General features: G+C 39.6%; 1 protein-coding gene across 1 annotated transcript; it reads right to left on the bottom strand.

Annotated features, from left to right (window-relative positions):
- On the bottom strand, positions 1-26,867 carry LOC117498751 (desmoglein-2-like). Its single transcript, XM_034150899.1, has 15 exons — positions 26,794-26,867; positions 24,950-25,075; positions 19,233-19,388; positions 17,805-17,943; positions 17,395-17,564; positions 15,213-15,347; positions 11,617-11,802; positions 11,230-11,473; positions 10,815-11,133; positions 10,152-10,294; positions 7,813-8,034; positions 5,934-6,188; positions 5,266-5,393; positions 4,687-4,989; positions 1-4,587 (listed from the first exon to the last, which is right to left on the bottom strand). The coding sequence occupies exons 1-15, from the start codon at positions 26,842-26,844 to the stop codon at positions 3,538-3,540; spliced, it is 3,627 nt and encodes a 1,208-aa protein (XP_034006790.1). The 5' UTR covers positions 26,845-26,867; the 3' UTR covers positions 1-3,537.
- Between the last annotated feature and the right edge of the window lie 192 nt (positions 26,868-27,059).

The following is a 27,059-nucleotide window of genomic DNA, read 5'->3' as shown; positions in this document are numbered from 1 at the left end:
TAAAGGGAAGAGAAGGTATTTATTTATAAGAAAACGCACATGAAAACCACGTGGGTGCACTTGATACGAGCTCACAGAGAACAGTTATAAAGGAGCATTTCTGCTCCAGATGCACAAATGTGACTTTGTAGACGGGGCTTCAAGAGACAACACCATCTTCCTCCACTGATAGGTTACTTTCAACAACCTTCTTTGGCATGATTATATTTACAGGCTATGGTTCTGATTCACACACCGTCATTCAAAAGTGTCGCAATAAAAGTGTTTGAAAGTTTTTTCTGAGGTGCCTGTTTTTTTAAGTATTTTTAAAACAATGTATATAAATGTATAGAATGCAGGTGTGTGAATAAGATTAAAACTGTGGAAAAACACAGCCTACTTACCCTATCAGTACAAAAATAATAAAGGCTGTTATGCAATAGTAAAATGGATGGTGCTTTTTTACATTTTTGACGCACATCAACAATTGGAATTACAACAGATAACTTAAATCATTGCTAGTTCAAGCTATCTAGGTCAGGTTATCAAGACACTACTATTGTCTGGGCTCACATAGTTTGCATATGTGGTGACATTTTTGAATGGGTGTTGGCCTTAACACGTTATTTGCTCTACTTTCTGCCACTGCAACAAAAAGCTAAAATCTGATGTTAGGGCCTGACGGGACATTCCCTGTCATCAGTTAAGCAGCAACAATATACTGTATCAAGCAATTACTTTGTTGTGATCACTTTCCTAAAATAAGGCCTGAATGTAAGCCTCAGGTCCCAACTCTGAATTGTCTGACCCTGTTAAACATGTAGCCAACAGGACTGTGGCCGAAAAAACAGCCTTGGACTCTGACCAAGCCAAGCCCCCAACAATTGGTGACGACCAAATTCATGAGCAAAAACACACTCTTTCCTTCCATAATACTAACTATCTATAATATCTATCATCTATGGGCTGTTTCAAATCGAGGCTCATCCAAGTTCTGAACCCGGCACCTAAAAGTACCCTCTGCATTGCCCCAAAGGTAGATCCCAACCTCCCCCTTTTTAATTCTAAAAGGAATGCGTTAAACTGTTTCACCCTTAGATGCTTGTCCAGATTCAAAAATCTTATGGACATAGAAACCTGTCCTGTTATCACCCTGAACAATCTAATTTGATCAGAAGATGTAACAATATCATATCAATTCTCGATGTAAGTACCCATCACTAATGATTAACCAACACAATAGTGTCTCTAATCACGGTCAAAAGGTATGTCTTCTATTTGAGAAGAGTCAACCCCTTGCAAGACTTTATGTGTAGTAACCTCAAAAGGTATTTCTAGAGTTTCAATCACTTTGGACAATGCTGCCACCTGCTTCATCTCTGCTTTTTGACTTCCTCTTTTCTTCCTCTACGTGAGAACTTGTACCCGGTGCATCTCTTTCACTCTCTTCATCTTGGAATTAAAAAATACATTTGTTTTGTTGTAAGAATGGTGCCTCTTTCCCTCCATCAATCACACTGTCATCTGAGATGAGCTTATACTCCACTTGATTAACTAGGTTCAATGCATCTTCCTTTTCACTGTCTTCATCTGAGATTTGATGTACAGGTGACAGCTCTTCTTCAACAACATTGTGGGCTCGTAAAAACAATGCTGACCGTTTGGGATGATGTTATTGCTTCAGCATCAGCACTATCTGTCTTTGAATGACGTTTGTCTATCACAATCCCTTTATTGTGACCATACTGTGGAACTGGCACTGATTCTTGATCAAGGTTAAACCTTTCTATAGACGCTTTCAGAGTCACTTCTGAAAACTCATTTGAAAGAGTTGCGAACAATTTGTCATCCATAATACAGAGTCCCCGATAACAATATGACAGTTGCTCTTCCTCAGTCTTAATGTCTTCATGTGTTGGTAGTCATTTCCTCCATATTCACGTTTTCCTGAATACTATCAGAGGTTTCAATGGCCTGATCTGTTTCTATGTCTGAAACAACTTCCTCCACTGAAAATACATCCTCCTCCAGATCCCTGGCAATTTGGTCTTCTGAACCAACTTCCTGACTTTTGTCCTCTGGACCTTCAACTATGGTGAGATCAACAGCTTTTCCTTCTTCAAATTCTTCTTCTTTCAAAGATGCATCTTCCCTCCTGCCCACATTTACTTCTGTGATATCTTGTATTTGATCTTCTACAATGTTGATATTGTCTAAAGTAGGAGAGCATTCCTCTGCTTGGGGAATTGTTGATGTCTCTATATTCTCTCTTTCTGTATTAACTAAATCAATGGCATGCGATCCTGGCTGGCACACTTCTGTGGTTGGCATTTGAGTGACTAGAGTTATATCTTTATTTGAAAGACCTTGAGCAGGAAAATTATATTCTTGCTGTTCTGATTCTCCTTCCTCTGCATTTTGTTGTGGCTCACTGGATTCTTTTGTTTGATTAACCATATCTGTAAATGTGTTTGTTGGAGCATCAGTAATTATATCAAAATCATTGGGCAAAATATCATCAATTTGACCACCTACTTTCCGTGCCACTTTGTCAGATTGCAAAATTTGGACCATCCTACCAGGCTCTTCATCCTCTGATGTTTTGTCACATATTGATGTGTAGGTGATTTCATCATGTTTTTCTTCAATTATATTATAATGCATGTTCTGGGCCGTATCCTTCAACACTTTCTTTTTCAAAACCTCTTCGTTTGATGGCTGGGTTTTATCTGTTTCAACTGAAATTATGGTATTTACAACTGCAGTAGTCTTGTCTTCCTTTGGTGAATTAATTCCTGATACTTTTAGAATACCACTGGTATCTGCTGTTTGCTGCAACTGCGTAATTTCTTGGTACTGGTTTGTACTGACCTGCCTAATGCCAACTTGAGTCATCTCAGGTTGCCACATTCCAACCTGTCTGACTTCTGGTTTCACATGTGCCATTCCCATTCCTGGTTTCCCGACACCAATTCCAAAAGCTGTTACCGGCACTAACCCCATCACTCCTGGCTGCCCAACCCATGTTTGCCCCAAATTGCTATTTACTGCAACAGCACCCCCCCTCTTTGCAACAGCGTGTCCTGGCAGAATGCCATACACACTTGTTATAGCAGAATGTTTCTTACAGCGTATTTCTGCTATATTCATTAATGTCACATGGTTATAATAAGCTATAGTATAGTGGAATGTGTGTTGTTCATTTGGTTTGCTGGAAAATGGCCCATATATAGGCAACCAGCTGAAACTTTTCACCAGCAGTTGTATACATTGGGATGTGTGGTAGGTGCTAAATAAGGTCATGAACTCTGGGATCATGTAGAACTCAGAGGTTGCAACATGTATGACTGTATAAGGTTGGAACATCTCTGCCACGTATGCTGTTTCAAGTGTATGTTCGTGTGTGTTTTGCATGCATAAAGGACATGAGATCTTTCTGTTCGTGGGAGCATTTCTGCGATTGGTTGCTGTTGAAGCAAGGTAATGTTTCCCCATTGTTGTTTGGTGGTGCGCAACTAAATAATAATGATTAATCTCAACTATTTCTGTGTTTGTGTTTCATTGATTCCTCTCTGTTTCATTCTTTCCTGTTGTGTGAGTACTGGATCGCCACAACACACTCCCCTGGGCTGCTAGGTCTAACACCCCCTGAGGGGGAGCAGCCTCTTTTACCAGGATTGCACATCTGGGCAAATTGCCCTGAGATGAGCCTGGGTCAACCTCACCTGCATCATCTGGTCTACTCTTGTTCTTAACCAGCTTACATTTACCATCAGGATTTGGCCCTTTAATTTTCCAACCCTTTACAGGGCCTGAGCCTGCAGACACACCTGGACTACTAGGTAGAAAGAAGGTGGGGCTAACTGGACTGGCAGGGCTTTTTGGGCCCTCAATGCCCTGAATCACTAGCCCAGGAGGAGAGCCTTGGGATCCACTCATTACGAGTCCTGAAGAAGGACTCTGGGTTCCCCTCACTACATAAAAGCCATGGGCTCCCTCCACCATCATTACCATGTTCTGTAGCTGTGGTTGAACTACATAGTGCATGGGCTGTGGTACAGGGCTGGTGTTGTAATAAACTGGCTGCGGCTGTATGAAAACTGTATGAGCTTGAGGGGGCAGAGTGGCAGAATAATGAGCTTGAGGGGGCAGAGTGGCAGAATATTGAGCTTGAGGGGGCAGAGTGGTGGAATGACTGATGTTAGTAACCTTAGAGTTAGGAAGTGTCATGTATTGATGGGCAGTGCTTACAGTATTGACGGATGATTTGGAGATGTTAGTAGATGACATGACTGTCTCTTTGTTGACATCAGTATGCTCTGTTTCAACCATTTGCTCAACATTGGGCCTAACCTCAGGTTCAACCAGATTAACTGTGGTTTTAACAGCCCCTACTATGTTGTGTGTCAGGGAAGGTTTGGGTTTTGGTTTAGGAGGGGAACAGATGTCAGACAGAGTCTTGAATTTTGGCCCAAGGTCATCAAGGAATTGCAGGTCGTTGTCAGTCTCAAGAAGGCTGGGGCAGCCCACCGATCCAGCAGAGGAACCCTGGCCCATAAAATGATACTCCAAAGAACAGTCCTTCGCAGGCAAAGCACACATCGCTTTCTGTTTAAGGTGAAGGAATAGCACAGACACTGGTGTCAATAATCTTTGAAGATATGATTAAATTAGAAAAAACAGCTGTATGCAAGTCTAACAAAGTACCTGTGAGTAGTATTCATTGAGGAAATCGTCAGATAAGGCTATATCCGCATACTGTGTTTTTCTGTTGATTGTACCACTGCTATCAACATGGTCGAACCATTCTCTTGAAAACCTGCTGGTATTGTCAAACTCCATCCCACTTTGCTTGGTGTCCTGATAATTCTGCTCATATTCATCATATATTGTAGTTGTCTGGTTAGTTCCTCTGATTTGTGTAGTAGTGCCATTGAAGTGTGTTCCTGGGGCTGCCCCCACTTTCATTTGGGAAGCCAACATGGCAGGTATACTATGAAGTGGTACTTCCTAAAAAAGAACAGAGGAAAGACAATGTTACCTATCAATACATATGATGTATGGTTTGAATTCTCCAATCTGAGTGTGGTATCAAAAAAGCATATAGGTTTAACGTAATGAGAGTCCAAACCATAAAATCACAGATTATCTTTAATTTTCAGTTTTTAATTTAAATTTATTAAAAATGTCTGGATAATGTCTGATTCTATGTATTGATAAACTAGAAACAAGAAGTTGATGTATCCTTTTATTCCCATAAAAACTAAAACAATATTGCAAACCAACCTTATCCTCGCCTCTGCATTCAGTGTGGTAAGATATGAGTTGTTCTTTGGTCTCCCATGGCATGTCACGAAAACTGTCAGGAAAAGGTTCTGCTCCACACTGACAGAACAGCATGAGAAGAGGAATAACTGCAGAGAGAAGCACAACATTCAGTTCAATGTCAAGCCAAGTTACGTTGAGTTAAAGTTTGACATCATCACAGTATAGCTGGAAATGCAGTAATTACCTGTAGAACATTTTATTTGTTCTGTAGCTACACTCTAAACAGAAATTATTAATTAAAAAAAGTAAAATATTTGTTGCAAACTGGAGATTAGTCTTTATGTGGTAATAATGTGTAGAGATGAACTAATCTGAAACTCTGCATTGGTTTCAGTCTGTAAAGTATTTTACACTTATAATTCCTTTGTTTCGTTCAATACTCAGATTTAAACTTTTGCACAATGACCAATCCAGAAATCAGCTGAAAGGTGTATGTGTAAAAATATGTTTTTAGATCAGCTGTAATGCATAACTGAGTCTGATGAATTTTAGAAGGCAGATTAAGCAAAAAGTATGAATACAAATGTGTTATTCATAACAGCTTAGTTACATGAAAAAGTGGTATCAAGCCACTATAATAATCCCTAATGAGATGTAATGTAGGCGTTGGTTAAAGCTCAACTTACACAGGAATAAGCACATTGCTGTTAGCAGGAGGCCGATGGCTGGGGCAGAGAGCTCAGTTGAAGATGTTCCTTCTCCTCCTTCTTCTTCAACTGAGCTCTTTAACCTGCAGTCATTTGTTTCCACACAGGTACAAACGTCCACGGTAAAAATGTCATTGGTCGGGCATGACAGACCCTGAGCATCCAACACCTCCACCTGAACTTCATATAAGCCAGGCCAGAGCGTATCACGAAAGTGAAGCGCGGCACTGGTCTCTGTTGACAACAAAGGACAAAGCACTGTCAAATAACACAGTATTATCATTATTACTTTTACTCGTAACTTCAGAAATATCTCTAAAAATACTGTGATACCAATGTGACATTTCTAACTGAATGCAGTTTAATCAATAAAACACAATGAAAATATCAGGGACATTTTTTCAACCTATTTTCGTTACATTTTCGTTAAGATTTAAAGAAAAACTCAGTAAGGGTAATTTAAACCAGGGGTTCCCAACCCCCGGTCCGCGGACTGGTACCGGGCCGCGGCGGTGTTACTGCCGGGCCGCGAAATAGCTGTGAGTTTATCGTAATATTTGCAGAATTATAAATATATCAAAAATATTTTATCATAATATTTTTTTCAAAAAGTGTTTAATAAGCACCGGATTGGCAAAACAGGAAAGTAAACCAGTCTGCCTTGATCTATGAATTAATGTCCGGGACTCTCACGGTATCTGCTGCCCGCAGCTGTTTTATAGAAGGAAAACCTCCTTCACTTCGTGAAATGGCTGCAACATCAGGAGGCAGTGGGACTCCGCCTCTGAGAAGAGCAGCACCAGCGCGTAAAGAGCTGTGCCTTTTTACGCACCGCATTCGCTGTGTTTAACTTCATCAGAACAGCTTAAGAGTGACTGCAGGCTGCTACGTGTTAACCACACACACCTCTACACACATCTCTACACACATCGAACTGCCCGATTACTCCCCCTTTTATTAGTTTTATGAAGGAGATGTCCTGTCAGTCACCAAGGCGCATGATGTGTGTGTGTATGTGCTCTGCTCAGCTCAGCTCTGTGTGTTCGGTGTGTTTGTGTCTGTCCGACACCGGCATTTGTTTTCAAATGTTTATGAACAGTAATTTACACACATATGGCTAACTCCATATATGCAGCTGTTCCCAAAATAAATTAGTTTAATCTTAATCTCGATGTAGTGCTAAATGCTGTCGGAGTGCACCGGAACGAACAACACTATTATAATATCTTCTGAAAACAAATGCCAGTGTCACACACACACACACACACACACACACACACACACACACACACACACACACACACACACACACACACACACACACACACACACACACACAAACACACCCTGGCGACCGGACATCTCCTTCATAATGCACCTTCTCCTCGTTTTCCCAGAATTCACTGGATTATCCGTAAATCATACAAACAAAACCAAAACGTTGATTTATCTGTTTTCCCGTTTTGGTTAAAAAACTGAATAACGTCGGTTTTTTGGTTTTCCGAAAAACCAAAAAACGACACCGGTTATTTTTTAAACTTTGTTAATATGTTTTGGATGCATATTGTTCTAGTATTTGTTCAGGCTGTTACATACAATTAGCCTCTGTTGCTACCTGCTGGTGGTGAGTAAATATTAAAATCAGTTAAAATTGACAACCGGTCCGCGATTTTTTTTTAATGTATCTGGTCCTTGGCACAATAAAGGTTGGGAACCCCTGATTTAAACAACATCTTCAACAATTACACAGTAACAAGCGCTTGATAAAAATAAAATAATCACAAAAATTAAACAAGAATAGACCACGATGGAATCTGTTTTTGGCTTCTGGCTCGTGCTGCTTTTCACATTTCCTTACCATTGACGACTTCTACGTCCCAGCTGCCTCGTGTTCCATCAGGTATGACTCTGAATGTGAATGGAGCCCCGTTGGGATTAGCATCCTCATCAAATGCAGTAACATAGACAGTTGTTTCATCAGTGCACTGGGTGCTGTGGGTGGTGGTCAGAGTGGGACAGTGGTCGTTGGAGTCAAGGACTTGAATGGCTATTGTTCCTGTAGCGGTCTTTGATGGCATGTCTGAGGATGACAACAGTTTAGTAAATCCAACAGCACACAAACTGGGCACATCCCAATATTACCACAATGTCCCAGTATAAACCCTAAGTTAAATAGTGTTTTTGTAATGTTGCCAGTGTTTTTTAATTAGGTTTGTTTTTCGCCCCTGGGCTTCTTGTCATTCCATTGCTGACACATGTTGAGTCACAAAATAGTTTTGGCATCTGTGTTGTTCATTTAATTACCTCTGGCAACTATGTTAACAGTAGAACCCGCCAATATTTCATTACTCTTAAAAAACGCGGGTGTCCTTTTTACCAAGAAATGTCATTCTCGATAAGGTTAAGTTGTTAAATTTCCCTTCACTTCTCCTATAATAAGTAGGACTTAACAAAATAACTATTTAAGGTTTATTAACTTAAAAATTGCATCAGTTTATATAACCTATCAAAATGTTGAATGACATTTTATACATAATCATTAAACTGGGGGTTACACCAACAAACAATAATAAACCAAATTATAAAATCCACCTATTGTAGCTTTGCCTGCTCTAAGGCACTTCCACATTGCCTTATTTTGTGTTGTTTTATTCAGTTTAGAGTGTAATTGCTATTATTTTGCATAGCGTTGCCAGCTTTATCAACATTTACTTGCCAAACAGTTTGTAAGCTCTTTAATGAAGTGTTATAAAGTATTATTACATGGCTTAGTTGAATTCTCGATTGGTCAATTAGGACATTTCAGAGGTCAATATGACAGTAAAACAGACCACTGTTAAGCACTAAAACGACCGTTGCTAAGGAGGATTGAGAGAGAAAGGAAAAGAGGTTAAAAGACGGAGCGCTGGATGTCAGATAAATCAACAGAAGCAGACAGACAGGAAGTAAACACTAACAGGAACACGGTATGGGCTCTATAGTGTTTCAGGACTTGTTTGTGGAAAATGAACTGTGAACAGACTTGGACAGTCACAGAAAACATCAATCAGAGCTGCCTTCATTTTAAATTCACTTGATGTTGTCGGAGTTCCAGCCATTGGTGGAACCCTAAACCATTGGTGCGCCATTGAATAGAATTTTATTTTCTTAGCGGAAGCAATACGATAATTTTCACGTCAATAAAATAATGTGGCTGTGTAATAAGGATATGTGCAGCAAGGCAGTCATTATTGGAAAAAGAACACCATACAGCAGGGGTGTCCAAACTACGGCCCGGGGGCCAAATGCGGCCCGCGGGCCATTTTGAAGCAGCTCTCAGAAATTCAAAAAGTATAATGGAATATGGCCCACAAATGAAACCTGTGCTTGTCTTATATTTTGCTTCTTAAATATGTATGTAAAAATATATCACACAGTAGTATTCATGTGTTAATAAGCCCACCTTTCCAATAAATTCAGTCAATTAAAGTTTGAAACATTTTCGAACAAATCTAGGTTGATAAGAAAGCCCAATAACTTATTTACATAACAAGCTTGTTATATACACTTCCTGTTTCCCCTTATTATAATCAATCTGAGGCTTCTGTTTTAAGGAATGAGCTAAACACTTTTTGTAATAAAGTCAATGGAGAGCATAACTTACCTACATTTGATTTTGCTCATTTATAATTGAACTTCAGAGGCAATATAGCTCACTTCTAGCGAGTGGCCCAGCCCTTCGTATATTTTTCTATATGTGGCCCTCTGTGAAAAAGTTTGGACACCCTTGCCAAACAGGGTGATCACGGAGCTTGATCATCGCTGCACATTATCCCTTACATAATTCAGTCACTTAGAAACCGGCGAGAAACTAACCATTTCAATTATTTGTAACCAATATGGGTGAGGGAGGTGTTCTCTGTCCATATCTATCAAATCTTGCTAGTTTGAGCCCATGCTATTACAACCTGCCAAACTTTAGCGCAGCGTCATACAGCTGATTGTAGTTCTCTAGCTGATAAATGATCCCATTTTTATACATATTTGAAAAATGCTGTGGGGTAATAAATTACCGGTTTGTAGTGTTAATTAACTTAATATCCAAAGAAAACGATTGTATTATTTAGTGTCCTTCAGCAGGGTAGGCAGAGCGTGATCAAACAGAAATGAATCAAGAAGCCAAAAAAAAAGAATTATAAAATAAATATTTTTGATTACCATTGGTGATGACCAGAACTGTGGCAATGTAGGTACCATTCACCACAAAAGGTGACTCTCTATCCGGTGCTTTGCGGAGTTTAACCTCAGCTGTTTCTTCATTGATGGTAAACCAGTTCTCTGGATCTATGCCTTTGGCATAACTGGATCACATTAAATTTGTAGGGAAAAAATTCAAACAATTAAGAAAAGTATTAATACAGTAAACCAAATAAGTTATTTGATTAAAGTAACAGTTAGAGACAAAACAGTTATTGAACATTTCATGTAAAAGATGCAGTACTTTGAACTAGCCTCTCTCATCTCGTCTGCAAGTATACACAGTACAATATACACAGGCACAGGACAGGAACTATACATTACTACATATATATACAAATGCAAACACTACGATTTTACTGTTATGGAGAGGTTTCCGAGCAAACAGGCTGCCAGTTTTTCGGCGCACTGCTGGTGCCCTACAGACTGAACTAGTTGCGCCCCCTTCCTAGCAGCTTTAATTTGTGATACCGCTAATTAGCGCATGATAAATTGCTGAACTACGATGGTAAACATGCTAAATGTTACCAAAATCAGGGCCTAAGTATGACTTTACAATCAGTGCCTAAGTACAACCTCTTAGTGCCTAAACCTAAAAGTGCTGTTACCTACAGCATGACTTACGTGACGTCTTCAGCTGGTAGCCCTGTGTCTGGATCGACAGCAGCAAACACTGTGATCACTCCATCTATAGGTACCTTCTTTGGATCTTCTGATACAGGAACATTCTTGGTCTTGGGTCTGAATTTTGGACCCTCTGGAACATTTTTCACTGCTATCTTAATTGGATAGCTCTTTGCCGGTGCACTTGGCTTAGGCTTTGTTCCTGGTTTGACACCTTGCTTGGATACATAAACTCCTCCAGGCCCACGACCCGGCTTAACCCCAGGTGCAGGACCCACTCCAGGTCCCACACCAGGTCCCGCTCCACCTCCACCTCCACCTCCACTTCCAGATCCACCTCCACCTCCACCTCCACCTCCACTTCCAGATCCACCTCCGCCACCAGCTCCAGATCCACCTCCGCCACCAGCTCCACCTCCGCCTCCGCCGCCAACTCCGCCTCCGCCTCCGCCTCCGCCGCCAACTCCGCCTCCGCCTCCACCTCCGCCTCCACCTCCGCCGCCGCCTCCACCTCCACCTCCACCTCCAGTTGCCATAGGATTACCCTCTCCAATCTGGACGCCCACATCCATTACTATTGGATCACCATCCACAAAAGGAGTTTCATTCTCAATGATCAGGCCAAGCTCAAGATTCTGGAGTTCCTCAAAATCCACAGGCTGTTTGGTCCGGATTGTAGAGTAGATAAAAAGAGAGGACAAGAGATGATATGAAGCAGCAAGCTAATTTTAGGGCACCACTCAACAAAAGTTATAGTAAGTGTGATAAATAAAGAACAATGGTTTTAAAGTCACATAAATACCTTAATCAGCTTCAAGACGCCCTCATTGGTTTCCTTGTCTGTCTCAATTGAAAACAGATTATCCTCATTTCCTGTGGCGATTGTGAAGACAGTCAGCCAGTTTTCTGAGTATGGAAGGTCTTTATCCAGAGCTTTGATTCTCATCACAACTACATTGGCAACATTTTCCTCCACTTCCCCATCGTACTGCAAACAGAACATGATTAAAAACATAAGATCTATAGTATGTGCGAAAGTCTTAATGTCAGCTCTGTGTCTTTCCGTTTAACAAAACCCAGTGGTGTCCTAGCACGAAGTGCGAGGAAACCTATTACTATTACAATAGACCCCCAGCCACAAACTGTGCTGCCGTCTGGCAGGTGATACCGCAGCATCAGGACTATAACCACCAGACTCAGGGATAGTTTTATCCCACAGGCAATAAGACTGCTAAACGCCTGAGCTCTGTTAAGTGCCTCCATAACCATTCATCTGTTGTCATTTTACTATTTATTTATCTATATAGTTATCACTGTAATAACCGTATTTCATATGTTTTATATAACTATGTTGCATTGTTGGAGAAGCTTGGGACATAAGATTTGTACTGCTATTTCTACACTGTAACTTATGTGCATATGACATTAAAACCTTTGAATCTTGAATTAGGGATTGCTATCAGATTGGACAACAGGATTAAGGGGTTTTTCCGGAGGTGACATGATTCATAAAACATCTCTATGCGCGGATTACCTGCTTTTGCAAATATTAGACCCAATAGAAAGCATGCTATTTCTTCTCTCCTTATTACGGAGATTTGGGAGCATTTCAGGGTACAACATACATTTGTCAAAATCTCCAGTTATTCCTCAAAAGGACAGGAGAATTATGATCATCTGCTCTTTAGGATTGAAAATGACAAATGTACTTACTTGGGTATTGAGATAGCGGTTTCAGTTAAGGCTCTTTTTAGGTAAAATTACAAATCTATCTTGGAACATACCAAGAATGATCTAGATAGGTGCACTTTTTCCAGTATATCCATGTCCAGCTTCCAAAGCAGCGGTTCCCAACTTTGTTCAACTCAGGGCCCACTTAACCTGTTAAGCACCGAGCCTGTTTTTCATGTTTCAGGCTCGAAAATGACATGCCCAAAACAAATGACTACAACTTAACTTCTAAAAGGGTTATATGAATAATTTCTTTTATCAAAGCAAGGTTACATCTGTGAGTTGGATGTAGAAGTGTCAGAATCAATATAAATGTTTTTTATTTTAAAGAAAATTCAGATTTTACATAGTAAAAAACTGTAAATTATAGTGTCCGTCCAAAAATTATTTTTTACAGATAGTGAAAACTACCCTTGGACGATGGGTTAGTAGAGTAAAAGCTTTAGGAATCCAAAGTACAACATATAATAAGTACCCTGTATCAAGATTGATGCAAAACAAGTGAAATTTGACCTTTTAGAGAGATTTAGCCAAAAAAAAAACACTTCTGGGGTCATTTGGGTGGATTTGACCTATCTCTGGCCCCCCTTGGTCAATTTGGATTGTTGACACACCTTTCTGACCGTTAGAGCCAATAGAATCGAAGGGGGAGGCCCACACACACACTCATTGTAAAGAGAAAAGGTGGGGGCTGCGCGTTTAGAACTGAAACTAGATTTGCAGATTTTCTCCTTCTGGAGTTTGGAAACTAAAAATCCGTTTTATTGCTTATGGATTATCAGAAATCATTTCAAAGAGGACACAGATCCATAGGATGAACCTATGGATTAACTGCAGTATCGTTTTTTTATCGTTTAAATGCCATTGAAGACCAGTTTTGACCAAGGTAAGCCATGTTAGCGTTTCTAGCTACTTAGCTCCACATGTTATGATGTACGCTTTCGTTTATAGCGTCGCGAATGTTTATCACTGAGTGTTGAGGAGGGCACCACTAGATTCAGTGTCTCCAGGACACCAAAAACCAGTGGTTGGTTGTGCATCTAGGATAAGTAATAAGGGAGTTATGAGTGAGTTTAAGTGCCGTTTTAGGTTACATTTTTTCGCACGTGGCTAATTCAGAGGCTGAGTGCTAGCATTGTGTTTTTTTTTTGAAAATTAAAATTAAAAAGATCAGTTAGCTGAGTTTCTTCTCGTTACATGGATATAACACATTCATAGTTTTATTCAATATTAAGATTCCTTAGACGTTGTTTCCTGCAAATGACGCGTTTATCCGCCCGGTACCGGGCGGAAGGTGCGTAACAGGTTAAGAATCACATTTTTTTTCACGGCCCACATTCAACCATAGTAATACGGAGGCTAAATAAAGTTCTGATTGGTCAATTCAGAACATGTGACACGTTGTAAATCCAGTAGAACAGACCGTCAAGGACTGTAATGACTAAGGAGGATCAAGAAAGAGAAAGTAAAGGAGGTTAGAATAAAAAAAATAGTAATAATGAAAATGTTTCCACACAAATCATAATATTTTGCAAATTATTTGGCGGCAAATATTGAATTTACATTTACACCCTTTAATATTTTATTTGGGCTTTTAGATGAAGACTGCACACAGTTAATAAATACAACTATTCTTCTGGCTAAAATACATATTTTTAAAAGTCAATCAAGGAGTAATCTTAATTTAAGGTGTTTGAAGAGTAGATTATAAAGGGTGGCTCAACACGTCATGAAATGGGAAATAATGAGCTCTAACGAAGAGTGGGATTAAAGGAACAATAAATATGCTTACCGTTGTGTTTTTGGTGGTTTTTGGTTGTCAACCTATTTGTGAAATGTTGAAGTGATCCTACTGACTGTATCTTTATTTCTTCTGATTTTGTTTTGTTTTTGTCTGAGATGGGAATTTAATCTCCTATATGTTATTGTTATGTCCATGTTTGTGTCTTTAACCTGTATGAAATGAAAACTTTGGCGGCCCACTTGCAATGCCAATGCCGCTGCTCTAAATATTTTGCTTATTCAGTTCTTAATGTGAATCCTTTCGATAAAGGGGCGGTGTCAAAAACATGTACAATCATTCTGAATAGCTGCCCTCACACATGGGATACAACTAAAGAAGCATGGGAAGGGGATATTGGAGATTCTATCTCAGAGGGCGCCTGGAAAAACATTGTTTCATGTATTCACACTTTCTCTTTCTGTTTTAGACACAGATTAATCCAATTTAAGGTAGTACACCGACAACATTACTCAAACGACAGATAAGCTAAGATATTTCCCAGTTTCGCCCCAACCTGTACCAGGTGTCATTATTCCCCTGTTTCCCTCGGGCATATGTTCTGGTCATGTCCGTTCTTTGCTTTTCAATCAATCCCTGCATTTCTGGCAGGATACTGCTTCCTAACCCTCAAACAGCTTTTACCTGCACAGCATTTAAGTTATAGGATTGGCAAAATGACCATCCCAAAGTAAACGTGTTTTTGTTTGTTTTCTTTTACCCTGTTAACCATGCGTTTAAAAATGCTTCTTTAATCCTGTTGGGGTGTGTGTGTGTGTGTGTGTGTGTGTGTGTGTGTGTGTGTGTGTGTGTGTGTGTGTGTGTGTGTGTGTGTGTGTGTGTGTGTGTGTGTGTGTGTGTGTGTGTGTGTGTGTGTGTGTGTGTACCTCAGATTTTTCCAGGGTGGGGAGGTTGTCATTGATGTCCAGGAGTCTGATCTCCACTGTTCCTGTCCCCGTTTTCCCCCCGGGTCGCCCTCCCATATCAGTCCCCTCTATGACCAGTTTGTAGAAGTCAATAGTCTGTTGGAGGGAAAAGAGGCACATTCTTCTGTTATCTGATGACATGTGATCATACTGTGCAGGGTGAGAAAGTCCCTCAGGGCAAAACAGTGCTGCTGCCAAACTTTTTTTGATTTAATTTAATTTCTCTCCAAAAATGTAAGAGTTTAGTTAGCTGATAACTCAAACACCATTTAATCAAACTCAAACAATATATTAGTTGCTTGCCGGTTCTGTGGAAAAATCGGGTATCAATGTGTACTATGTGGGCCAATTCCAACTCTGAGGGGGTGTGAAGGTTAAGCCTCCGTTATTATTTGTATTAGTGGCTTCAGGTACCGTAATAGGACTTTGCCACTAGTTACAGCTTCATTACACACTTAATTAACCTGTTTAGCCCTGAGCCTGTTTTTCAGGTCTCAGGCTCGAAAATGACATTCCCAGAACAAATGACCATATCTTCCCTTCTAAAAGGGTTCAATTAATAATCTTTTTTCTCAAAGTAATGATACATCTGTGAGTTGGATGTAGAAAAGTCAGAATCAATATAGATGTTTTTTATTTTAAAGAAAATTCAGATTTTACATAGTAAAAAACTGGAAATTATAGTGTCCGTCCAAAAATTTTTTTTTACTTATAGTGAAAACTACCCTTGGATGATGGGTTAGTAGACTAAAAGCTTTAGGAATCCAAAGTACAACATATAATAAGTACCCTGTATCAAGATTGATGCAAAACAAGTGACATTTGACCTTTTTAGAGAGATTTAGCAAAAAACACTCCACCTCTGAGGTGATTTGGGTGGAAATGGTTTTCTTTTCATATCTCTGGAACCCATTGGTCGATTTTGATGGTTGACACCTCTTTCTGACCGTTAGAGCCAATAGAATCGAAGGGGGAGTCCCCCACACACACTCATTGTGAAACAAAAAGGTGGGGGCTTTGCGCATGTAATTTTGCATTAGAGTGAAGCTACAGTCTAGCTCTGACATCTGGAAACGGAAAAGCAGTTTTAATGCTTATGGATTATCAGAAATCATTTCAAAGGGACACAGACACATTGGATTAACCTATGGATTAACTTCAGCAGCGTTTTTATCATTTTAATGCCATTGAAGACCACTTTGGAGAGACTACAGAGCCACGGTAAAAATGTTAGCATTTTTAGCTACCTAGCGTCACCTGTTTTGATGTCTGTTTTTGTTTATAACGTCGCGAATTCGTATAATTCAGTGATAATAACCCATCGATTCTGTGTCACCTCACGATGTGAATCGATGTCATGGATGTGGAGAAGAGATAAATAATAAGGTTTTGTGAGTGATTTTCGGTGCAGTAATTTGTTAGCATTTTTCGCTCGTTGCTAATTTAGAGGCTCAGTGTTAGCATTGTGGGTTTTCTTTTAAAAAAAAAAAAAAAAATTATCAGTTAGATGAGTTTCTTCCCTCAGACACTGTTTCCTGCAAGATGTTGCGGCAGTGCCCCGGTACCGGGGTCTCTCGGGCTTAACAGGTTAAACACTTTATTGAACATTATGTATTAAACACTTTATTAAATCACTGTTATTTCGTTCTCCCTGGCATAAGTAAGAAATCACTCTCCCGCTATCTGCTCAATCAAACTCTGCTGTGGCCTCCGCCCTCAGGTGGCTCGCCTGTGGTCCCCAGCTCCGCTACTACACCTTCCCCAGGCTCCTGCCTAAGATCCCTCGGCCTCCCCCAGCCCATATCCCATGGTGTAAGCCAGAGGTCCCATGCCCATGTCCAGCTACCCTTCAAGGTTTCCAGGTCACTTCCCCCCGAATCCCTCTTCCAGAGACCCTTCACCCGCCCATGTAAACCCGGGCCAATAAAGCATGCTCTATGTTTTTACTTTTAAACCTGCCTCCCCTTCTTTATACATGGAGGGTCCTGATTTCCTTACCAAGTTAATATTATTATTATATACTTTTTTAACTGATCACTGAACTGAACTAATCTACAGCAATCTTAAACTTTCAGCATTAGTTTGCGCTAAAGTCTGCAACATATGTGAGATGTGTTTGATATACAATGACCAGAAGCCTCACCTCTCTGTCCAGGGTTTCCTCTTTGACGTACAGTTGGCCCGTCTTACTGTCTATCGCAAACATGTGACCGGTGCCTGCGGGCTCCTGACTCACGATGCTGTAGGCAATCTCACTGTTATCAGTTCCAGGTTTGTCCTTATCTTTCCCTTGGATCTGCATAACAACGCTTCCTGCAGCAAATCATAGCACAAACCATAACATTTCAGAGAATCTGTTCACAGCTAGTATTCACATACAGTGTTTGCCTTTGGATGCCTTATTGTTAGGTTGTTGAATTATTAATAAATGAACTAAATAATAAATATTATTCTGGTTACATTTGAATAAAAACCTTTTTTAGAGGTTAATACTGGCGCTCTATCATTCTCACACAGCAGCAGGCTGTTATTGTGTTAAAAATGTTACAATACCTTTTTTGCAAAACTCTGGGATGTATCCATCTTGGGCCTCAATATAAGGAGGGTTGTCATTCTGGTCCAGGACTTCAACTGTCAGTGTGACCTTTTCATCTGCAAGCGATCCGTTTCTGTATTTAGCTGCCCCTAATAGCTGCATGAGTAACATGAAGAAACATTTCACTATTGATATTTTAAGATGTAATACAGACACCCACTTGACAAACAAACCTTACATTTCTAAATAAGGTGGGGTATATAAGGGGGTGTACGGGGTCTAGGTGGAGGGAGAGGTTAAAAAAACGCAAACGTTCACATCGGAGGCCGTTGTTCAATCCCCTTGATTTACCAGAGCTGACATACAGGTTTTTGTTTTTTTACCATTTACAACATTAACTAAACGTTTAAAACTGTGACTGTAACCCAGGAGAGAGAATAGGTACCTCAAAACGTGTGTCTCTGTGTGTGTGTCTTTTATTGTCTGTGAGAAAAGACCATTTTGGAAAGCGCACTTGTTTACATACTGTAGCGACAAAACTCCCATTGAATGAAGTCGCTCTGAGGCTAAGTTTGGTTCTTATTTGTGACTTGTTCCCAATGAGCTGTGTGTACTGAAGATGTTGTTCCATCCAATTTAATAACTGAAATAAACAAACAATTACAGCAAGACCATACAGTCTAAAAAAGGTATCAGAACCAATTCACCCTCTTTGTCTATCACACCAGCCCGGCAGCCAACAGGTGGACTAAATACCCTAAACCACACCCACGTGACAATAGCCGGAAGTGACTAATCACAATGGTGTGTGGTGTAAACAAATAAAGATACAAATATCAATAATCAACAATAACTACACATGCAATTTGGCTCCTACACATACAGTATACCCCACAACAACCCAAACGTTTTAATATATTTAATACAAAAGCGCAGCAGTGTGAAAGAGGTGCCAGTCAGCTTAGGCAAGTGTGACTTAAGCTTTGGCTGAACTAAAACGTTTCTTATGTACGGAGAAGCCTTAAACAAGAAAAAAACATTTACTTTTAGTTTTTTTCACAGTTAAATCTATTTCAATGCCATTCCCAAATATCAGGCAGATGTTCTTCTGCATGGGGATGTGCCGTAGCCTTCCTTTTTTACAATGTTCAAAGAATTTCCATATCACCTTACTTATGAGTTTAAGCCAAGTAACACGCTCTTTTTAAAACAACTGGCTAACTCCATTTATACTGTATGTAACATTGTTATCGTTATGGTTTGATCAATATCATTTTCAAATTACTCTCGCAAAACTTAAAAAATATCTTGTTCCCAAGATCCACAAATATGCATGAGGGGAAGCTTTTTGAAATTCAGTAAAGCTTTGTGACTGAAGCAACTGGAGTATTATTTTCTCTCTAGTCTCCAGTCTTTCATTTAAATCCATTTGAAGAAAGACTTACATTGTAGACTGGAATTGTCTCCCGGTCCAGAGTACCAGTGACGCGTACAAACCCCGTATTTCGGTCCACTACAAAGACATGGAAGGGCTCTTCGTCAGCTCCCTTTCCAGAGAGAAAATACTCCACCATCTCACGTTCGTTTGCATCAGAGCGAATCTGACAACAAAACATAGACAGAGGATTCAAGGAATTGTGTACAATTGCTAATTTAGTGTTTGATTAAAGTGATGGTTTTGGCTACTCTTGAACCAAAATAACATCTTCAGCCATTGCAATGAAGGAGACGCCAACCCAAGCTTTAAGACCAGAGTTCTATTAAGAATCTTGCATTATTTAATTCAGGACAATAACATTCATATCCAGCTTAATGTAATCTTAAATAGTAAAGTGAGTTGATTGAAACTGTAACAGAATTTCAAAATGCAGTCCACTATTGTGTTGCAGGACGTTAAGTTTAACCTTGTTTTTTTACCAAAGTTCCTTACAGGAGAAAGTCTATTCAAGTATTCCTATAAAATATATAGTCATAAATTACTGCTGCAGACGTGTCTTCACTTACAGATGGAGCAGCTTATTTCAGACTCCAGCTTACAGCTTCCTGCCTGCTACCTGCCAGTTACCTGCCTAAGACCTGCCAAAGACCAGTATCTAGGAATGTTAAGCCCTCCCACTATTTTCCAAGAGGGCGTTGCCAGATTTTCAATTTCAGGATTTAACCAGGAGATGGCGCTTCATTCACAAAAACAGGAAGACAACTTTTCATGGACTTTCAGTTTTGTTTAAAAGAGCATTTGAACACATCAATATTTTAGATCAAATTAAGTATATCTAATCTTGTAATTCAATAATATATAGTCTTTATATATTAAATAACTATGGCCAAACTAAGACTTTGTTTTTCAAAAGAGAAAATGCAGATATTATATAAAAAACTAAAGTTAAAATCTTGTTTTTAATGCCCCAAGAGCAATAAAAACACTTGGTAAAAAAATCCTGAGTAAATTGCATTTAGCTGACGCTTTTATCCAAAGCGACTTACTATTTAATAAATGATAAATGATTATTCATAACAAATATGACTGATGTGTGATTATTATTCATGCTATATACTGATATAGGGCTAAGGAAGCAATCAATCCTGCAAATTAACCCTTAGTTGTTCAATATATTTATTCAGACAATGTGAGTAGAAATACAGAAATTCTGCTCCCACCTAAGGCCAACGTTGCAATATTACAACATTTCCCTAAAAACTTACCAAAACGTAAACATTTTTAAAACTCTTTCATTGCTGCTCCAGAGGCTATACAACAACATCTGAAAGGTCAAAAAAACAAACAGGGCTAGACAGCCATTTGTAACATATGGGAGAATGGTGAAAAGAACCAACTGGACTGGGACCAATGGGAAAATGCCTCTTCCCCTCAATGTGAAGCAAAAGATTGAGTCCTATGTTTCCAATCGGTTCCCAAATGTGAATATTATTTTGTATTTTTATTAAATTTGACAATGTCAATTTCACTTTCCACTATGTACAGGTATTTTGGGTTAGTCTTGTCCTCCAAAAATCAGGAAGTAAAGTCAAGATGTGAACTCAACACGTAGTCACTCAGAGGGGGGTACTAATTATTTTCAAATGCATATAGGCAATGCTATCCATTTACATGTACTGTAGGCTCTTTCAGTCAAGAATTTGAATGGGATGGGGAGACGCTCTGCCAACACTGACCCAATCTTCTGCTCCTTACAACCAACCCACTGCCTGTGTTTTAACATGTTTTAACATGTTCTTTTGTTTTGTTTTATTTGTTTTGTTTTAATGTTCTGTATTTTAAATTGTTTTATTTAAGTATCCCAGTCATGTATGTTGCATGTTTTAAATGTATTGTATTTACTTGTTTAAAATGAAATGTGTTTTAGATTGACTTTTAAAATCTAACTAACTACAGATGAAAAATAGCCTCTTGGCTAACTCTGGCACATTTACAGAAATGTTCATTAATGTGCACTGTCCCTGTTAAATAAATGAATAAATAAATAAAAACACCATTGCCACCGGTCATTCCAGTGCCAGTGGTCACTCCAGGGTCGGCGGCCACACCTGATGAACCCACGAGGGCAGTTTCCTCAGAGCGAGAGGAACATTTTTATCAGGACAGCTTTTTTAAGGGACAGCATCGCCCTGAGATCTATGCTGCTAATATTTTCATAACGCCATTTGTAACATATGGGAGAATGGTGAAAAGAACCAACTGGACTGGGACCAATGGGAAAATGCCTCTTCCCCTCAATGTGAAGCGATCTAACTAAGTTCTATTCATATTCTTGACGGGAAGAGCAGTGTAAATAGTGGCCTATATGCATTTGAAAAGCAATATAAATCACACAGTTAGTATACAATAGGCTTTAAAAGCACCATCGATAACCATTGCCCTTCTCCAATTCAAACCAAGGTATCTTGGGTCAGTCTTGTCTTCCAAAAGGTTTGTGACAAGATGTGAAGTCAACAGGTATTCACTCAGAGGGGGGTAGGTACTAAATGCCACCCATTTACATGTAGGCAAACAAAGTCAAAAATCAACATACAGTAGGGGGGTGGGGGATGGTGAACGGTATGGTCAATGTTTGTAAACACAATCCCCAGGATGTGTCCTAATCAAACCAAAATAGAAAATGCAGATATTACACTCATAAAAGAAATGGTAGACAGTAGCCTACTCTTAGTGCCAAGTTGTCTCAGACAATCTGCATTTCCTAATGTGGGACAGTTCTGTGCAAAATGTGGGACACTGAAAAGTCTATGTTAAAAAGCCTCAGTCACCTTAATTCATGTAATAAAAACATCTCAGGTCAGTAACACTGAAAGCTAAATGTGCAATACCATGTTCAGCTATGTTACTATTTATAATGTTATTGTTGTTACAACAGAAGATGTTTTTCTTTATATTGAAGTTAAATGCATCAATCTGGTGCACTTTGAGGTCAAAATTAAGAGATTTATGGATACCGCTGGAAAAAGCTGCATATGCCGAGCCTGTACGTAGCGCTGTAACTTCCTCCACAAAAGCAGCCTTCTGTTTATTCAACGTGGTGGGGGCCGAGGGAACCGGGCAGAGTTTTTCGCCGGTCAACGTGTTTTAAAGTTTAAATCTTCCTTATTGAGCTTTAAAACAAATGAAAAACGACTATATATAATAATAAAATAAACACCGGCTGTTGTTATGCCTGCTGTAACGTTAAATTACTCCGTTCTCCGCTTGTAATTATGCCGTTACAAGCTTCATAGTTGTATTTATCATCTAAATTTGCCGAAACAAGTTTAATATTCTGAAAGCCAAGACTTTGTTTATTTGAAATCAGATGAAAACAAACTAACGGACCCTGCCGTGTTATCTATGATTACTATATGCCTTATGGCGCGTTTCCACTACAGCGCGGAGCACGGTTTAAGAGGGCTGTGACGTCAGCGGCCCGTCTTTGGTTTCGTTTCCACTTGGCCTAGTACCGGCCGGCGGGTCCTAATTCACAGTTTTTCTGGCCTCATAAAATCGCGGGTCTAGGACCAGAGACAACGAGGCTGAGTCGGGCTGAGTATGCTAAACTAGAGAGAGCATCGCTGGCAAGGGGGCTACAACTACAACAAGATGGACATATTTGACCGTGATTTAATTGTAATACACGTTTCAAAATGATGCCGAAGTAACAACATACTGATACCGGTTAGTACAAACCATGAATTAATGCTTTGTCAAGTCTGCAGACAGACGGCAGGGGAAAAACCTTTTAAAATGCTTGTTTTCTAAATGGAGATTGGCTAAGCTAACGCAGTATATGCTCCGACTGTCCACACTCACAACAACGGCCTATACAGACATAAATAAAGCAGCGACTGTATTCACCATGACACAGGCAGTCTGTGGTTTGTACTTGTTTAACTTTTGTCTAGTTTCTGGACATATATGAGGAGCTGTGAGCTCTGAGGGCTAACAGCTAACGGCTGTGTTGTTTTTCTGGGGTTCTCTGAAGATCACGTCACGGCTCCGCCTACACTGCGTTACTATAGATACTACCCCAGTTCCTAAACTGTAATGGCAATGCGCCATAAAGTGAGCCAGTCCTAACGAGGCCCAGCCATACCGAGCGGGGCCGAGCGAGGCCGTGTAGTGGAAACGCGCCATTACATTCATAATTTCAGCAGGAGGGAGGGGGGCGGCGCTGCGGAAGAGCAGATTGCGAGTGAGAGGTGCCTGTCATCTTCCCTTTACAAGCTTCACAAATGTATTTATCGTGTGATTTTGGAAATAAAAGTTTCATATTCTGAAAGCCAAGACTTTGTTTATTTAAAATCAAACAAAACACCCGAACCCGAAAAAATTGTTTTTTACGCAAATCCACGTTTATTTTGAAATTAGCCGTTGCGACTTCCGACTGATTTCGTTAGAGCGGGTCACATATATTATATAGTGTATTGTATTATTAAGTAAATAATAGTGAAGTCACGTTGTAATAACAATAACTCATCTCTCGGTTTGAGTGTTCTTTTTCTGCTTTGCCAAAAGCCACTGTGTCAAGTGTCTAGTGACTATTTCTCTTAGCGAATGCATGTCAATTTAAATCAATACAACTATTTTTTAAATCAATAAAAACATTTTCTAAATCCATAAAAGCATTTCAATTAAGATTGGGAGTCATGTCGTTACTTTGTTGAGAATGTGGCCATGTAATAAGCGGGATCATTTGCAGCGACTTGGTCATTGTGGGGAAAAATAACACCCAGGGATCAAGATCGTTTTAATGAAGTTGAATACAGAATATTCATATTTGTCAGTGATTTCATGTAAATTCGGCGAACATAAACATAAATGATCGTGGTGAAGATGATGATTAAATTAGGATTAAAAATCGAGAGCTGGCTGCATTTCCTCTCGTTAGTTTTTTTCGACTAAACAACATTATTTTGTTAAATAACAACATGGTGATGTTTTGTAAATGATTACATGTCTTATTTAGCACAGACTATGATCCTATCCGTGACATATGGATCTTAACAAAGACCCGCTATACAGTAGTACCAGACATACTGTACATCCAGCTTACTGTATCGAAGTTGATTTCACATGAGCTCCAGTGTGGAACCCCACTGCACCCCCTGGTGGATCAATGATCCATTGCAGCTGGCTTCACAATAATTACATTTATTTATCACGGGGGCGGTCTCAAGTCAGACTGGGGGCAGGCTCTTCATCACTGGCCTTTCACGGGCCGTTCACGGGCCGACCACGACCCTCGCGTTTCAAACTGTCCTAAATAAGCTGCTACATCTGTACTAATACATTTACAATTTCCCTCACACAGACCACAGTCTTATGGTACACTTTCTTAAGCCTTTCACAGTTTCTTATCTCTGCAGAGTTTTTTGGTAAATTACCACCGTTGAAACAGCACTTCTTTTGTGCTAAATAATAGCCTGTACTACAGAACAAGGCCAAATTCCTCTATAGCAGCACAGCTGAGGAGTCCAACCAGTTGAAACAGGTTGATTTGCTGCAGGCATATTAGCACAGCATCAATGGCGTGACAGATAACAGTTATTTATTTATTTGTTCTAACTTTGAAGCTCATCTATTTGGGCACTCTGCCAGCATCCTTGATAAACTAAGATGCCTAAATATGCTAATTCTGCGAAATGAGACTTCAATGAAAATAAGCAAAATAACCTTGGCAATATACTCCTTATTGCTGTGGTCAATGTTTTCCATGAGCTGAACAGGAGGAGGGATCCACCACCTCTTCTTCCTCATCAGGATATTTGGCCTTGTCCCTCTTGCCTCAGCACTGAGCACCTGAAAGCAAACAGCAGACGTAAATTGAATAGGCTTTCCAGTTTTTTCTCCGTTAACAGGCGAAAATGAAACTGTCAAAACTCTTCGTATAGTCAGCAAAAACGAGGTCTGAAACAAGGACAACATTATTTGTAATGCCCAACAACCCTTTTCCTATTCACATTCCGCCACCTGCCAAACACATTATGCAATGTTTCAATTTCTCCCCAAACTGTGAAAACATTCAAAACAATATGTGGATTTCTGCAGTTACTGTACTGATATGTTTAGAAGAACTTCTCAGGGTGTATATGATTAAATTGGAGTTATTCCAAAAACAGCTGACTTTACACATGAGCGATTACACAATACAGGTTGGAATGTTCTGGAAATACTTTGTACACCTGTGTTCAGTCTCTATGTGAGAGAACAAAAGATAATTTGTATAGCTACGCCAACGATAGACAACTGTGCACCTCCTGATTTAATGACATTAGTCGTTAATGATAAACTAGTTCAATGCCGTGATCAACGGCATTGAACTAGTTTATCAAAAAACAAGCAATCCGTAAACATCAGATTTATGGATCATCAACAAGGCCCGGGACCCACACTGACACTGACCTCTTATCCACCCGAAAAACATTATGCATTACATTAATGCACACCATGTACTTTTTTTTGTACTCTGACCACTTTTTGCACACGTCTGCACAGCCCTCCACTTTAGAATATAATACACTGTAGTTTTCCATACTCGTTGTCTTAAGTGTTTGTTTTTGTATTTTTTTACCTTTTAAGGTTATTTGTATAGTTCAATTTAAATATGGTGTAAATACTTGTCTTTAGCATCCTTTTCTGATGCTAAATTGTTTCTTAAAAATACTTATTTTTTATTATCCTTATATATATTTAATAATATAATTTTTTTTAAATACATTGCAACTTGTTTTTTTAGATGTTTTAAGTTTGCACCACCAGATACCAAAGCAAACTCCCTGTATGTGTAAACATACCTGGCAATAAACCGGATTCTGAAAAAAAAAGATCTTTACAAAAAAAGAAATGCAACTTGTAGTTTGGAGATCATAATTATTATTCATTATTTTGTATCTGATTGATGCCGATTATAAAGCGTTGTTACAGAAATGTAAGACATTTTTGCCAAAGAAAGGGGAGTTTATCCCAAAGCTTGCTGCTGTATTTACACCCTCCACCTGAAAGAAGGGACCCTCATTCAGCTTTAAGTGTGACCACAGACGGAGCGTAAGGCTCGGTTTGTAAATGGGCCATAGTTTCTTGTAATTTTTGCTGAAAGCCTTACAAGACTAGAAAGAGGTGGTAATTAACAGAGAAAAGGTCAAAGAGAGAAAGACAAGCCCCTAATAAAAACTCTTCGTGTGCTTGTAAACTCATATCAGAATTTTAAATGTCGCAACACTAATGTCCCACGAATAACACCCTAGAAAATGTTTTTTGCTACAGTGCCAACGTTTCTCTTCCAGAACGTTCATGCATTCCCACAGACACAAATCAGCGGTGAAATCATGATCTGTGTTTGTCTGTCAGTACCTGGCTTACTGTACACAAGCAGGCTGCTTAATTTAATAATAATTATAATGTAGACATGTATCATATCTACTTAAGTGTACGAAGTTAGAATGAATCCCCTTCAACAATAAACCAAGGTACAGTGTGTCAAGGTGAGAGATGTGTGTAGTTTCAGGGTGAATACTGACCAAAGCCAGCACTGACAGGAGGCCCACTGCTGAGAAGGAGAGGCGAGCCATCAGTGCACCGAAGCTGTTCCTGCTGTGTGCTGAAATCCCACTGCGGATGAAACCACAAGCCTTAAATGTCTTCTAGCGAAGACACACCCATCGCTTCCCCCCCCCCCCCTCCCCCCCTCACCGTGCTTTATAACTATGTCCCTGTCACATGCATGCATGTTTCTTTAAGGTGTGTCTGCTCACTGATGGACAATTCAACTGCATCCAGTTTAGCC

Source organism: Trematomus bernacchii, unplaced genomic scaffold (assembly GCF_902827165.1).
Source record: "Trematomus bernacchii unplaced genomic scaffold, fTreBer1.1, whole genome shotgun sequence".
NCBI classification, from domain to species: domain Eukaryota; kingdom Metazoa; phylum Chordata; class Actinopteri; order Perciformes; family Nototheniidae; genus Trematomus; species Trematomus bernacchii.
The sequence above is the reverse complement of the archived record's forward strand: the minus strand, read 5'-3'. Positions and strand labels throughout refer to the sequence as shown.